Source organism: Lentinula edodes (assembly GCF_021015755.1).
Source record: "Lentinula edodes strain Le(Bin) 0899 ss11 chromosome Unknown C8R40scaffold_31, whole genome shotgun sequence".
In the NCBI taxonomy this organism is placed as follows: domain Eukaryota; kingdom Fungi; phylum Basidiomycota; class Agaricomycetes; order Agaricales; family Omphalotaceae; genus Lentinula; species Lentinula edodes.
Window position 1 is genome coordinate 193,441 of NW_025764337.1, and position 14,906 is coordinate 208,346.

The window sequence follows — 14,906 nt, forward strand, 5'->3', positions numbered from 1 at the left end:
ATCCCCCCACTATTTCTAATTTTCTCATAGTTTGTACTCTTGTTTGCCTCTTTTCTGCTATCTCCTGATTTTTTCTTTCAATTCCTCCAATGGAGAGGGCATCTAATTTGTTTGGTGTTGTTTCCAATTGGTAGTAGGTTGGGTATATCTCTACTGGTCTCAATCCTAATCTTTTTGTTTGCCTCCCTCCCATCATTCCCTTTCGGGCTTACATTTGTGTTTCTTGATTGGTATGTTTTTAGTAGTACACTCTAGTGTTTGATGCTTAATATGGTTAGTGTCTTATCATTGTCTCTACATACATTCCAGTCTCCATCCTGATTCCTGTCCCTTCCTGTCATTATATCAGCCCAAGCTTTTACTTTTTCCACTGACCTAACTCGAAGATGCCTTACTTATCTTCCTCCTTCTATCTGATGCATATTCTGGCAGGAAAGGGTCCTCTGCAATACTTTAGAGCATCTCATTGCTGGTCTAGCAAACTCCGAAGTATGGGATTATTTTGGGCTGCGAAGCAAAAATCCCCCTTTCATCTAGACTTCAAGATCAAAAGACAAGCAACCATTTGTTTCGTTGGAATGGAAGATAATGTCGCTGGAGGCACGACCTGACGCTCGTTTGGAGGAAATTCACAATCAACTTACCCTTCCCCCCGAACAAATGTTAAAACACACGAAATTTTCTTAATGCCAATCTTTGTCAATGATTTCTATGTATTGACAAATTCGTAATGAACTTTCAATAGTAACGCATTTGCCAGGCACTATAACTTTAAGCACTCAATTTATTGCAGTTCAAGAGGGCCGAGTATACTCCAATAGTCAACTCATTCGGAAATGTTTCATGCAAGGTGCCACCAAAAAAAATCACGCAGTCTGCTTCCCGCAGACTTAGTATACAAGAATTATATGTCAAGGGTATACATGGTACGTACACTATACCCTGCTCATGTTGAGACTCTACTAGCACATAGACCAAGCTTTTCCCGTCTAGGAGGTAATAAATCACGGTACATGTATGGTAGGTGGAATCTCCGAAAAAAAAGTGGGACAAAGTCACCCGGGCCTTGCTACGATTGAAAGTGATGAAGAGGCTAGTAAGCAGGCCATTGTCTTGGATCGTAATTCATTCGCTGTGTTTGTCTGGGGAAAGCCAAGGCACATGCTCCTTAAGTTATCTACATACAGTCTTCCTCCGATGCAATTGCAGCAAACTCACACCTGAAGACATCGAAAATGGAGATGGTCTTGCGGTTGATACGGAGCCTCACATACCTACGCCTTGATAGTGCAAGTGTGTGATGCATTTTCTGGGAGAGATACACGAAGTTGCAAATATTCTGATCAGCTTCCAGGTTTTTTTGAACCAAGTATTCACAAATCCATTTACATTCTAACGGTCCTCAAGTTGGAGGCATCATTCACTCTCTTGGAAACATTATCCTTAGTTTGGAAGGGCTTGGACAATATGAATCTGTTTGCATCTTGTAGGGGATCTCACTGGGACACAAGTTGAAAGTATTGACACCACCCGAGTCCAAGTTCAGTTAAGTAAGAGCCTCCACAGTGCAGGCAAGTGAGAACAATCCTTCTGCTCCATGTACATAATGATACAAATTTATGCATCGTCGGCGAATTAGGCGGCCCGGGTTAAGAAGCAAGGTTGTTTCTAGTAAAAGGCGCGTGGGACATTCTGAAGCTCTCATCATTGGTGACAAATGTAGTAGGACATGATAAACGCAAATATACTTAATTCCATCTCAGGAATGAATCAAAGGAGAAAAAGGCTGCACAGCAGCGTCGAGAATTGTTACAGTCTAATCATGAATCAAAACATCCAAGGTAAGCAAGTAAAATTTACGCCTCGAAAAATGGTGAGAACTTGAAGTCGATAAGGTAGGGCCTGTCGAACATGTTCACCAGTCAAAGTAACTTTGAATATATCATGACTTCGTGTGAAAGTTCAACTATTCTAATGAGTACCAAGCTGCGACTGCATACAAGCGCACGTGGTTGATATAGCCAGCTTTGACACTTGAACTTCATCTGCAAAATGTATTTTGGGCTATTCATCCGAGAGCAGCTGAGAGTGCTATAGAGCATCCTCCAGCCAGTAGTACCCTTGCTCTGGTGAACATACAGGTTTTTGGGATGTTCAGAAATATGGCCATTCAATGATAAACTCTTTGTTCTTCAGAAGAACCTGCTTCATCTGTAAAACCTGTATTTTCGGCTAAGAGCTCGAGAGCAGCTGACAGTGCTCTCCAGCTAGTACCCTTGCTCTTGTGAACATCCAGGTTTTGCAGATGTTGCATAAGTACAACCTCTGATCATCCTTTGACCGAAATTTCACTATAGCATCTGAACATTATTATGTCTCAAAATATTATATTATGTCTTGGAGTAAGTATTATATTATGTCTTGGAGTAAGTATTATAAGGCTATAGGTAAGAGCTATATTATAGAATATAAGGGACTAATTCTAGATCTATGATAAAAGGAGTGGTAAAATTAAGTATCACAGCTAGATTCGGGAGCGGGTCCATAAGAGAAAGATAATCGGATGATGTTAAAAATACAGAATGCAATTGCACAAAACGATGTCCTGAAGGTGATGGTGATGCAGATACTACAAACTGGGGTTGAAATGAATGATTCAACGAGTGATCCGTGACCAGAGATTATTATGGAGATAAGGGATGAGTGGGTTAAATAACTGTTGTGGCGGGCTTTGGGGGGAACTTGGAAGAGTGCTACATTAGCTGCTAAATCAGAGTGAAGTATCAGTCTCACAAGCTTCTTAGCCACCACCACATTTAGAGCACCCTTGCATCTCGCGGATGACTTCCGGCTTTGATGGACAATTACCGCGAACGCAATATGCAATTGTTGACGTTGTGGTATTGCACTTTCGACAAAAGGTAACGATCAGATTGCACATTTGCGCTTCAGGGATAGGGATGTGACCTTAGCTTGGTGGAAAGACATGGAGAGGATATGGAGATTTTTAAACGAAGAAACGATCCAGTGCATTTTGTTCAGAGTATGTGGGTGGCAACACCGAGACGAGCAGGGACCCAAGAGCGCACACAGAAAGAAAAATAATGATTAGTCCTAGGAGCCTTTGAGTCACCGCTGAGTTCCTAACGTAGCCGTGTCATATGTGGCGAGGTCCATTTTGAGACAAGACCGAAATCTACGAGTGGGCGTAAAAAAGCGCGCAGATAATCTCCTCGTACAGCTCTATCAAAATACTAAAGTTTGCGACCTTGGAGATAATTGATGTCGAGTCGCGGATAAGGCAAAATGTTGACAGTGCACCCAGTTGGCATGTATACTGTGTTCGCTTTGTGAGTCAACCAGGGGATCACCTGCATGAGATTGAAGAGGCGTCGCTCTTGAGTCCTCAATCAGAAACGGACTACAAAAGGCAGCGAAACAAATGAAGAGCCCAATCGAGTTCAGGCATTTTGGTGAAAGATTGTTGGAGAGGACAGGATATCGAGTTACGTTCAACCAAAGAATCAAAACCTGAAGTTTGAACGTTAAATGTTGAAGCTCGGAAGAAAAAAAAGTAAATGGTGGGAGCAATCAACTCAGATTGGAAGTGCTCCGGCCGCCACTTCCGGACCTCGGTCATGGTTGTGGGTCAAAAAACGTGTACAGCCTTGATCTTTTGGGACCCACTGGTGTTATCGAAAATGGATCCAAGGCACTGTTCTATTCCTCAAAACGTAGTCGCGGCAGTGAGTAAGTAATCGGCGCCTATCCGTGGTTCAGCTGTTCACTTTTGAGGATTAGACATCACTGGTGTAATTGACCGAGGTCCTCCAGGAGCTCGATTGCCCGACACAAAATGCCCAAGTTATACTGTTATTGTACTTGTCAAAAATGGTCGCTTGCTTCTCGTACAAAGTGAGGACATCCCAGCCTCGGATGCATGGCGTACAATGTCATACGACGATGCGCTAGCGGATCATCGAGCTCATGAAGCTCGCCTTTCGCAACGACTGTCGATTGTTGTATGTCCTCAATAATGGTCTGCTTTTTCAATGCCTAAATTCTCACTGATGTGTTAGGCGTCTGTTATTGACACGATCGAATTTGAGAAGTCGCAATTTGCGGTTTTAGTATCCGATGCCCAGCAAACTCGTCTTGTAACGCAACCTGCGGAAAATATACCGCCACTTGCAGCTCCGCTAGGATGGCTTCCCCGAATACAAGAATCAGACTTATATGTTTGTCAGTGGTTGCATGATAGGGTACATTGCATATGGAATGGTCGGCAGGTTGGTGAGTACACTACGTCGTAACACCAATCCTCCTGTTTTTTTTAAATCTCAGTTTCATCGAGATTTCTTCACACCTTTTTCCATTGCCAATCGGTGGAGGGTACAGCAGATGATCACAATAATACATCTCATGGAGAAACTGAAGATTGATATCACCTACGAACCACTTGCTATCGTTCTACGGGGCACTGAAATATTAGGTCTCGTCATGTCTAGGGTTGAAGGCAGATTACTTGAAATGCGAGACCGGTCGTTGGTGAGTGTCTGCGGCATACATCGATTGAAAATTATTTTCTCATCAAAGTCTCGATCGTTGATTAGGTGCACGGTACTCTAGCCAAGCTTCATGGAGCAAATATCATGTTCGAAAGTGGAATCGGAATGGGCGATTTTCTAGTTCACAAAAGCAAACTACGTCTTACTCGGCGCGTTGAATCTCTGGTTCAATACCTCCCAGGTGACAAAGAGAGAGACCGCCTCGAAGCCAGGTCTTGGCAGCAGTTGGGCAACCTCTTCGATGAACTTCCTCAACTGGATACGTCACTGATCGTGGATGTCAACAGGAGCTTGTATAAACCGACTCTGCTGAATTATATTTCCACTCCAGAACCTTTGATTTTTCGCATCATTTACGGTCCCGCCCTTTTTGCCAACAAAAACCCACAGCACGCTGCGAAAAAAAAGAAAAGTGTCCACTCTTCGAATTCTCTCCTCAAGTCGAACACCATCAGTGGCTCTACGAAATACAGACCCACCAATTCATCAAAGTCAAATTACCATCCTTATTGTGATGGTACGAACAACTTTACTCTTCTCATTTCCAGCCAACCCGAGATTGGTCGTCATACTTCTGACAAGCACAACCGGAGAAGGGCCTCGAGCATTTTCGTTCGAGCAGTTTCCGTGGCGAGTGATCACACACTTGTGGATGTAGATGATGATGCCACCACTGTAATCGGTGATGATGAGAGGTGGAAATTCTGACAAGAATTCAGTTGTATTTCTATCCATATCCCCTAGTATGCTTGCTTGCTTTTGTTATCGATCTGCATCCTACTATCATCTATGGCTGTTCTTATACTTGTGTACCTATTGTTCATTACTATTTCTTGATTTACTTCAACAGAAGGGTTAGATTATTTTGCATTGCATGGTGTTAGAGTTGTAGTATTTACATACTTCGTTTTGTTTATACCAACAGTTGTATCAAGAAGATTCACGACAATTGTAGGAGCCCGTATGTATGTAGGATCGAGTACAATAGAGAACAAGGTTATCTGGGACGGCGACTTGACTTCGGTCAATTATCAAGCTTACGGACCTCACAATAAGATACATAGGAATAGGGTCAAAATTATACTGACGATGTCCGTTGCAATGACCTCAACTTCCAGGTCATCCTCAGGCTTCACACTGGCCCGACAGAAAGACCACTCGAAATTGACAGCCCAGCCATAGCGCGCGTTATCATCGCCCTTTGCTTTCTCCAACATACAGTATCCTGAAAATATTGATTGTCGAGACTCGAAAGAGACGGTAAGAGTGGATTTCATCGAGAAATTCATTCGAAAAAATTAAACCAAACTTTGTTGCCAGGTCGGAATATCGAAATAAGCGACGAAACTCTCGCCGTTTAACTACTGTAGCTCAAATTCCGAGAAGGAACACCGGGATCAACAGCGTCTGATCCAGTCACTGAATAATCACTCACTCATCCCCGTAGCCCTACGTTTCAACGGGCCTACAGCATACACCCATATACACCATTGGGCATAGATGTAGCCTATGAGGGAGCTATGTATGAGCAGTTGAGAAGGTCTTCACCGAGTTCTTCCAAAATACTTACTGAGGACACTCGAAGACACTTGAATTCAGATCTGTCACAATTATTGTCACCAAAGCTGTCAAAGCCCCATTCTGGGTGTAAGTTCTGGGTGTAAGGCATGGTTCAGGGAAGAAAAGAATACTCGAAGTAACAGGGCCACTATCTGACCGGAATATCAATATTTTTTTGGGAATGCTATCACTCATCACCGCTACATTCAAACACCCATACAGAGAGGGTCAGTTTGCTCAGATACTAACCGTGCTTCACTACGCTTGCACTGCAATGATTGACAGCCGATGTCCTCAACTTGTGGGGGCTTGTACCTGTCGGAGGTCGCCAGGTTGCACAACTAGAAGTAAGCGCCATCAATAGTAAATTATCGCTCAACAATAATGACTAGTATGTACTTACTCCCAATCATATTTTCTCGTCTTCATTAGGTCAAAAAGTTATCGGACCTGGCGCAGCCGCTGGAGTGTCTACTAAGATAGCAGTCATCAACCATCGATGGACATATTGGTGTCCTCACTCCTATCATTATCATTAATATTCATCAGCATATAATTGCCCGACGCCCACCAGCACGAGGCTTCTTACCAAGATAAATCACTTACTCGAGCATTGTGATTATGGAGTCATTAGCTCAGTGCCCGCTCGCCGTCTTGACTTAGCTTCGCTCCGTTGTTCGCTCGGTAACTGCTGAAAGGGGAGGAGCAGTCGACATGGAAGAACTAACAGTTTTGTGTGCGTCTTTTTTCAGTTCTCCTTTATCCTCGAACTCATCCAGATACACAAGGTAAGCTGGACTTTACCATATCTGTCCTTTTTGAATGTATACAACCAATTGAGGGGGAGGGACTCACCGAAAGCAAATGTCCCAAAAAAGACGGAAAGTCAACCGATAACACCGACTTACCGAGGCATTAGAATAACGCAATTCTCGTGAAACCCTTGTGTTGACCATGGAGACAACATAGGCTCAAGATACAGACCCGGACAGGGCTATTAAGGACGACGTAAATCAAACAATGGCATCTTAAGTTTGATACTACTTCATCAGGTTGTTAGTTGTTGAAACAGATATGATAGATATATCACTTTTGAGATTCCTTGAGCGGCGTTCAAAAGGTGAGCTCGTTGCGCGAATTTGAGAGGAGATAAACTCACTATACACAACATGTGATCCCCTATCAGATGAATACGGACTGCTTCATGAATTGGACAGTACGCAGGAGAAGAAAGGAATGTAAGATCGACAGCCCGTTGTCGCAGAGAAATCGAACTGGGTAGCACTAATCCGGGATTCTCCCGAATAAGGCATGACTTGGAAATAAATGCGCTTGAGGAATGGGATATGTTCTAGAAATCAACAAATGAATTGTACCTTGTTCAATAATTAGTCTCGTGTGATAGCGGGGGAGACAACATTCTGCGAAGCGGGGCCACTGGAGTACACAAGGAGCTACAAGGAATGTAAGGGTTTGAAGGAATGTAAGGCTTTGAAGGAAAGAAATCACACGAACCCAAACGCACCAAGTATGAGCCAATGCAAAGAGAATAGCGAGTGGGACCCAGAATGTTAGAGTCTCGAGGTAAAAAAAAAATAAGAATGAGGGCGACAAGCAAGAGACTTGTTAACGCGTATACGCCCAGATAGGTAAGTTGTTATCTTATCGGATATATAAAAAATACCATTACAATGTTTAGCCTTTACGCTAGCCGTTCACAAGCTCACGTAGCTTCGACTTAAAAAAGATCTCTCGGGCACTGTCGACGTTGGTGGACGAAATGGGTCGTTGCTCATCAAAGCTCACACACTTATTTACAGTAATAGCTGTAAACTATCCAGGATACCTCGCGCGACATGTTTGCGCATGGCTCAACGCAATAAATCCAGCTGCGTAACGAGTCGTTGAAGCTCGCAAGCCTTCCCAAAGCTCCTTCTTCCGAAATAGCCTGCTTAGCTCTGTTCAGGTTCCGGTGAATCGCGTGGATCCTTTCGTAATACAGGATATCATATATCAGGTTCCAAGGCATTTGAGGCGTTGAAACTTGAGATTGGGCTTTAGAAGAAAAAAAAGGGAATAGTGGGAGCGATTCAACTCGGATTGGAAATGTGCCGGCCGCCACTTCCGGACCATGTTAGGTTGTGGGCTGTTGTGGGTCAACAGACGTGTACATACAGCTTGATCCCTTGGGACCCACTGGCGTTGTCAAAAATGGATACAAGGCACTGTTCTATTCCCAAAAATGTAGTTGCGGTAATGAGTAAGTCATCGGCGTCTTTCCATGGTTCAGCTATTTACTTTTCGAGGATTAGACGTAAGTAGCGTGCTCGAAAGAGGTCCTCCAGGAGCTCGATTACCTCCCGCGGAATGTTCAAGATATACCATTGTTATTCTGGTGAAAAATGGTCGCTTGATTCTTGTGCAAAGTGAAGACATTTCAACTCCGGACGCCTTGCTTACAATGCCATACGATGAACAGACGGCGAGCCTTGAAGCTTACGAATCCCGTATCTCACAACGAGTGTCAATTGTCGTGCGTCTTTTGTACTAATACTCTGCCTTCTCAATGCCTAAACTTTCAATAATCCAGGCGTCTCTCATTGACACGATTGATTTTGAAAAGTCACATTTTGTAGTTTTAATGTCCGATACCTCTCAGACCCGTTTTATAACGCAGCCTTTGCACGATATACCGCCACTTACAGCTCCATTAGGATGGCTTCCTAGAGTACAAGAATCAGACTTATATGCCTGCCAGTGGTTGCACGATAGGGTACATTGCATATGGAATGGTCGGCAGGTTGGTGAGTACACTATGACACTAATCATCCTGTTTTTATCTCATTTCAATCGAGATTTCTTCCTATCCTTTTCCCTTGCCAATCGATGGAGGGTGCAACAAATGATCACGATAACACATCTCCTTGAGAGATTGAAGATAGATATCACTTACGAACCACTTGCTATTGTTGTACGGGGTGCTGAAATTTTGGGCCTCGTCATGGCTAGGGTTGAAGGTAGATTGCTTGAAATGCGAGACCGCTCGCTGGTGAGTGGCTGGATACATTCGCCAGTTCTTTCATTTGATTGACTACCTTGGTCAGGCATACAGTACTCTTGCCCAGCTTCATGAAGCGAATATCATGTTCGAAAGTCAACCTTTTATTGATGATTTTCTGATCCACAAAGGAAAACTGTGCATCACATCGAATGTTTCCTGGTTGGTTCAATACGATCCTGGGGACAAAGAGAGAGATAGACTCGAAGCCCGGGCTTGGCAAGGGATGAGTAAAATCTTTGATGAACTTCATCAACTGGATAAATCGTCGGTCTTCGACGTGAATCAATATTGGTATAAACCGACTCTGCTCAATTACGTCCCCAGTCCAGAGCCTTTGATATTTCGAAATACATATGGTTTCTTCCTTCTTGTGGCAAAATTCGAAAAGTATGCAGCGAGAAAAAAGAAGAATACATACTCTTTGAATTCTCTCCTCAAGTCGGACACCACCAGTGGCTCTACGAAATACAGACGCACCAATCCTCTATCAAAGTCAACTTACCATCCTTATAGTGATGGTATGAACAACTTTACTCTTCTCATATCCAGCGAACCCGAGATTGGTCGTCATAGTTCTGACAAGCACAACCGGAGAAAGCCCTCGGGGGTTCTTGTTCGAGCTGTTTCCGTGGCGAGTGATCACACTCTTGTGGATGTAGATGATGATGCCACCACTGTAATCGGTGATGATGAGAGGTGGAAATCCTGAGAATAATTTCCATATCCCTTAGTATGCTTGCTTTTGTTATCAATTTGCATCCTACTATCATCTATGGCTGTTCTTATGCTTGTGTACCTATTGATCATTATTATTGCTTGATTTTACTTCAACAGAAGGGTTAGATTATTTTGCATTGCATGGTGATGGAGTTATAGTATTTACATACTTTGTTCTGTTTATATTTACAGTTGTATCAAGAGGATTCACGACAATTGTAGGAGCCCGTACGTATGTAGGATTGAGTATGATCGGGAACAAGGTTATCTGGGACGGCGACTTGACTTCGGTCAATTATCAAGCTTACGGACCTCAGAATAAGATACATAGGAATAGGGTAAAAATTATACTGACGATGTCCGTTGCTGGAATGACCTCAACAGGTCATCCTCAGGCTTCACACTGGCGGCCCAGTGATAGCGCGCGTTATCATCGCCCTTCATCACACCTTGCTTTCACCGACAAATCTAGAAAATTTTGATTGTTGAGACTCGAAAGAGACTGTAAGAGTGGATTCCATTGAGAAATTCATTCAAAGAAAAATTAGACCAAACTTTGTTGCCAGGTGAAAGATATTATAAATACCAAAATCGGAACGTCGAAATGAGCGATGAAACTCTCGCCGTTCAACGTCTGTAGCTCAAATTCCGAGAAGGAACACCGGGATCAACAGCCTCTGATCCAGTCACTAAATAATCACTCACTCATCCCCGTAGCCCTACGTTTCAACGGGCCTACAGCATATACCCATATACACCATTGGGCGTAGATGTAGCCTATGAGGGAGCTATGTATGAGCAGTTGAGAAGGTCTTCACCCAGTTCTCTCAAAATACTTGCTGAGGACACGGGAAAGGCTTGAATTCAGATCTGTCACAAGCATTGTCACCAAAGCTGTTAAAGCCCCATTCTGGGTGTAAGGAATGATTCAGGGAAGAAAATGACTGACAGCAGATGTCCTCAACTTGTGGGGGCTCGTACCTGTCGGAGGTCGCCAGGTTGCACAACCAGAAGTAAGCGCCATCAATAGTAAATTATCACCCAAGTCGGATTGACAATAATGCATAATGACTAGTACTCCTAATCATATTTTCTCGTCTTCATTAGGTCAAAAAGATATTGGAGCTGGCGCAGCCGATGTATAGTCATCGACCATCGATGGACATATTGGTGTCCTCACTCCTATCATTATCATTAATATTCATCAGCATTCAATTGCCCGACGTCCACCAGCATGAGACCTCTTACCAAGATCAATCACTTAAAGTATATTTAAGACATTGGGATTATGGAGTCATTAGCTCAGTATCTCCAGTGCTCACTCATTGACTGCCAAAAGGGGAGGAGCCGTCGCGACACAGAAGACCTAGCAGTAATGTGGCGCATTTTTTCAGTTCTCCATTATTCTCGGACCCATCTAGATACACAAGGTAAGTTGAACTTTACCATGTCTGTCGCTTTTGAATGCATACAACCAATTGAGGGGGAAGGGACTCACCGAAAGCAAATGTCCCAAAGAAGATGGATTGTCAACCGATAACACCGACTTACCGAGGCATCTCTCGCGAACTCCTTGTTGACTATGGAGACAACCTAGGATCGAGGTATAATGATGGGCAGTGGTAGACGATGTAAATCAATAAACAGTGGCACTTCAAGTTTGATGCTAGATTGTGACTGGTGCATTAAAGCTTCATTATAGGTCGTTAGTTATTGTCGAAACAATATGATAGACATAATCGTTTCAAACCAAACCCAGGGGAACAGAACGAAAGTTCGACTCGGCTACAGCGATGGCTGAGCACGCTGATGAAATTTTCAGATGACATTTGGAGAGAAACAAGAGTTTACTCTTCTACTAAACCTTTCCCTCCACCCGATTTGAACCATTTGAATACCCCTAGGTCCTCATCTAGACTCCAAGGGACCTCTTCCTCCCAGTGTGTTGTCACTGCAACCACCTAATCATAGCCCATATCTCCTCCACCTGGTGATGTGGAGGTAGACGAAAAATCACCACAAAGATACTCTTTCGCAACTCTCAAGAACATTTCGTCCGTTCCACTTCGAACTTTGTTCAGTAAAATCAACGGAGCGTTCATGAGGAGAACAATACGTCGTTGCAGAAGGGGTGGAGATGGGAAGGATGTCCTGACAAAATCACATCGGAAGGATAGCTTCGTAAAGAAGCAGAATCTGATTGTGTTTTCGACCTCGGCCTGTTCCCAAGCTTTTGGACCAAGTGCATGTAATACTTCCCATACTCGTTCCACTCTCTACTTTTCTTTTTCCTCCTATCCACCTTCTATCGCACTTTCGCGGCCTCCACGCCTCATCACGTGAGAGTCGGAAGCAACTCTCATCATTCCACTAGTACTCCCTACGCCTTTCTTGGCTTTGAGTACAACATTGTCATCGAATTTTGTCCAGACTACATCCCAGACAGTCATAGTGGAACGTCGTAGGAAGGAATCGAAAAGCTCTCATGACACGATAGCTATGGCGGAACGTAGAAGAGTGGCAGGTAGACAGAGGTAGACGGAGTGGGGCTGGGAAAAGAGTTGGAGATAAGAGGAGGCTTTGGCGGGGGAATCGGAAGGTATATTTGAGACTGAATCAGGTAAGGTAACATACGCAACATGGTCGACCTAGTCAGGCAATGAATACTGTGATCTCAGGCCCAAAATTATTCTCGGTGCTTTCTTGGAGTGAAGATCGTGTAATGTGCTTAAAAGCATGAAGTTCGCAAGCTCTTTCCCGAAATAATCTGTTTAGGCTCCGGTGAATTGCGTGGATCCTGGTAAAGTAGATGGTGGTAGGAATTCAACCCGGATTGGAAGTGCTCCGGCCGCTACTTCCGGCCTCGGTCATGGTTGTGGGTCAACAAACGTGTACAGCTTGATCCCTTGGGACCCACTGGTGTTATCGAAAATGGATCCAAGGCACTGTTCTATACCCCCAAATGTAGTGGCGGCAGTAAGTAAGTAATCAGCGTCTATTCCCAGTTCAGCTATTTACTTTTGAGGATCAGACATCTCCGGCGTAATTGAACGAGGTCCTCCAGGAGCTCGATTGCCCTTTGCGGATTGTTCAAGATATACCAACTTTATTCTGGTGAAAAATGGTCACTTGCTTATCGTACAAAGTGAGGACATCCCCTCTTCGGAAGCCTGGCGTACGATGGCATACGAAGACGCGGTAGCGGATTTTCAAGCTCGCGAAGCTCGCATTTCACAAAGATTGTCGGTTGTTGTGCGTTCATTTTAAAATTATAAGCCCGTTCAATGCCCAAATTTTAATGAATTAGGCATCTCTCATTGACACAATCGACTTTAACAAGTCGCAATTTGTGGTTTTAGTATCCGATGCCCAACAGACTCGTCTTGTAACGCAATGTTCCGACACTATTCCGCCACTTACAGCCCCGTCAGGATGGCTTCCCCGAGTGCAAGAATCAGACTTATATGTTTGTCAGTGGTCAGGCGATAGGGTCTATTGTATATGGAATGATCAACAGGTTGGTGAGTACACTTTGGCATCCATCAGCTTGTGTCTATCTCATTCCCGTCGAGATGTTTTTATGTCTTTTTCTGTTGCCAATCGGTGGAGGGTACAGCAGATGATTACAATAACACATCTCCTTGAAAGATTGAAGATCAATATTACTTACGAACCACTTGCTATCGTTGTACGGGGTGCCGAAGTTTTAGGCCTCGTCATGGCTAGGGTCGAAGGTAGATTGCTTGAAATGCGAGACCGCTCGTTGGTGAGCCTGTGTGCATTAATCTAAAGTTCCTCCATCTCATTGGCTATCTTGGTTAGGCGCACAATACTTTGGCCAAACTTCATGAAGCAAACATTATGTTTGAAAGCGGACTCTGTATGGATGATTTTTTAGTTTACAAAGGCAAAATATGTCTCATCCGGTGCGTGTATACCCTGGTTCAATACGATCCAGGGGACAAAGAGAGAGACCGACTCGAGGCCCGGGCTTGGCAGATGTTGGATGTAATTTTCGATGAACTCCCTCAACTGAACAAATCATCAGTCCTTAACATAAATCAACACTGGTACAAGCCCACTCTTCTCAATTATGTTCCCGCTCCAGAACCTTTGATTTATCGCATTCCCCAGTGGACCGATCTCTCTGCCGAGAGATACCAAAACTCCGAGAGGAAAAAGAAGAAAACACATTCCACGAAACCTCTACTCCAGTTAACTACTAGTGGCAGTATGAGGCACAAAACGGCCAATTCTCTATGGAAGCCAGTTTATCATCCTTATAGTGATGGTGCAAAAAACTATACCCTTCTCATTTCTAACCAGCCTGAGATTGGTCGCCATACTTCTGACAAGCACAATCAGAGAAGGGCCTCGAGAGTCGTCGTTCGAGCTGTTTCCCTGGCAAGCGACTATACACTTGTTGCAGTGGATGATGATGCCACTGTGATTGGTGACGATGAGAGATGGAAATCCTGACCATAATTCTGTTGTATTCCTATCCATATCCACAGCACGCTGCGAAAAAAAAGAAAAGTGTCCACTCTTTGAATTCTCTCCTCAAGTTGAATGCCATAAGTGGCTCTATGAAACACAGACCCACCAATTCTCCATCAAAGTCAAATTACCATCCTTATAGTGATGGTACGAACAACTTTACTCTTCTCATTTCCAACGAACCCGAGATTGGTCGTCATACTTCTGATAAGCACAACCGGAGAAAGGCCTCGAGTATTGTTGTTCGAGCTGTTTCCGTGGCGAGTGATCACACACTTGTGGATGTAGATGATGATGCCACCACTGTAATCGGTGATGATGAGAGGTGGAAAGTCTGACAATAATTCAGTTGTATTCCTTTCCATATCCCCTAGTATGCTTGCTTGCTTTTGTTATCGATCTGCGTTCTGCTATCATCTATGGCTGTTCTTATGATTGTGTACCTATTGATCATTACTATTTCTTGATTTGACTTCCCAAAAGCGTGTTCGCCGTAACTAAGT

General features: G+C 43.8%; 5 protein-coding genes across 5 annotated transcripts; all 5 read left to right on the plus strand.

The window, feature by feature from the left end:
- The first annotated feature begins 800 nt into the window (after positions 1 to 800).
- Positions 801 to 1,541, plus strand: C8R40DRAFT_1116938 (uncharacterized protein). Its single transcript, XM_046228637.1, has 3 exons — positions 801 to 926; positions 994 to 1,293; positions 1,348 to 1,541. Exons 1-2 carry the CDS (start codon positions 837 to 839, stop codon positions 1,222 to 1,224), a joined length of 321 nt encoding a protein of 106 aa, XP_046083560.1. The 5' UTR covers positions 801 to 836; the 3' UTR covers positions 1,225 to 1,293; positions 1,348 to 1,541.
- Positions 1,542 to 3,667: 2,126 nt separating this feature from the next.
- C8R40DRAFT_1239094 (uncharacterized protein) lies at positions 3,668 to 4,472 on the plus strand (the record flags this gene model as incomplete). Its single annotated transcript, XM_046233478.1, has 4 exons — positions 3,668 to 3,750; positions 3,802 to 4,022; positions 4,080 to 4,293; positions 4,355 to 4,472. Coding segments are annotated over exons 1-4 (600 nt in total), but the record flags the coding sequence as incomplete, so codon positions are not given.
- On the plus strand, positions 4,455 to 5,580 carry C8R40DRAFT_1116939 (uncharacterized protein). The gene is made up of 2 exons (XM_046228638.1): positions 4,455 to 4,548; positions 4,614 to 5,580. The coding sequence occupies exons 1-2, from the start codon at positions 4,501 to 4,503 to the stop codon at positions 5,274 to 5,276; spliced, it is 711 nt and encodes a 236-aa protein (XP_046083562.1). The 5' UTR covers positions 4,455 to 4,500; the 3' UTR covers positions 5,277 to 5,580.
- Positions 5,581 to 7,983: 2,403 nt separating this feature from the next.
- C8R40DRAFT_484884 (uncharacterized protein) lies at positions 7,984 to 9,966 on the plus strand. The gene is made up of 5 exons (XM_046235217.1): positions 7,984 to 8,388; positions 8,441 to 8,661; positions 8,719 to 8,932; positions 8,984 to 9,177; positions 9,233 to 9,966. The coding sequence occupies exons 1-5, from the start codon at positions 8,235 to 8,237 to the stop codon at positions 9,896 to 9,898; spliced, it is 1,449 nt and encodes a 482-aa protein (XP_046083563.1). The 5' UTR covers positions 7,984 to 8,234; the 3' UTR covers positions 9,899 to 9,966.
- A 2,577-nt stretch (positions 9,967 to 12,543) lies between these two features.
- C8R40DRAFT_484984 (uncharacterized protein) lies at positions 12,544 to 14,125 on the plus strand. The gene is made up of 6 exons (XM_046235218.1): positions 12,544 to 12,886; positions 12,938 to 13,158; positions 13,214 to 13,427; positions 13,479 to 13,668; positions 13,729 to 13,832; positions 13,906 to 14,125. Exons 1-5 carry the CDS (start codon positions 12,838 to 12,840, stop codon positions 13,802 to 13,804), a joined length of 750 nt encoding a protein of 249 aa, XP_046083564.1. The 5' UTR covers positions 12,544 to 12,837; the 3' UTR covers positions 13,805 to 13,832; positions 13,906 to 14,125.
- The last annotated feature ends 781 nt before the right edge of the window (positions 14,126 to 14,906 follow it).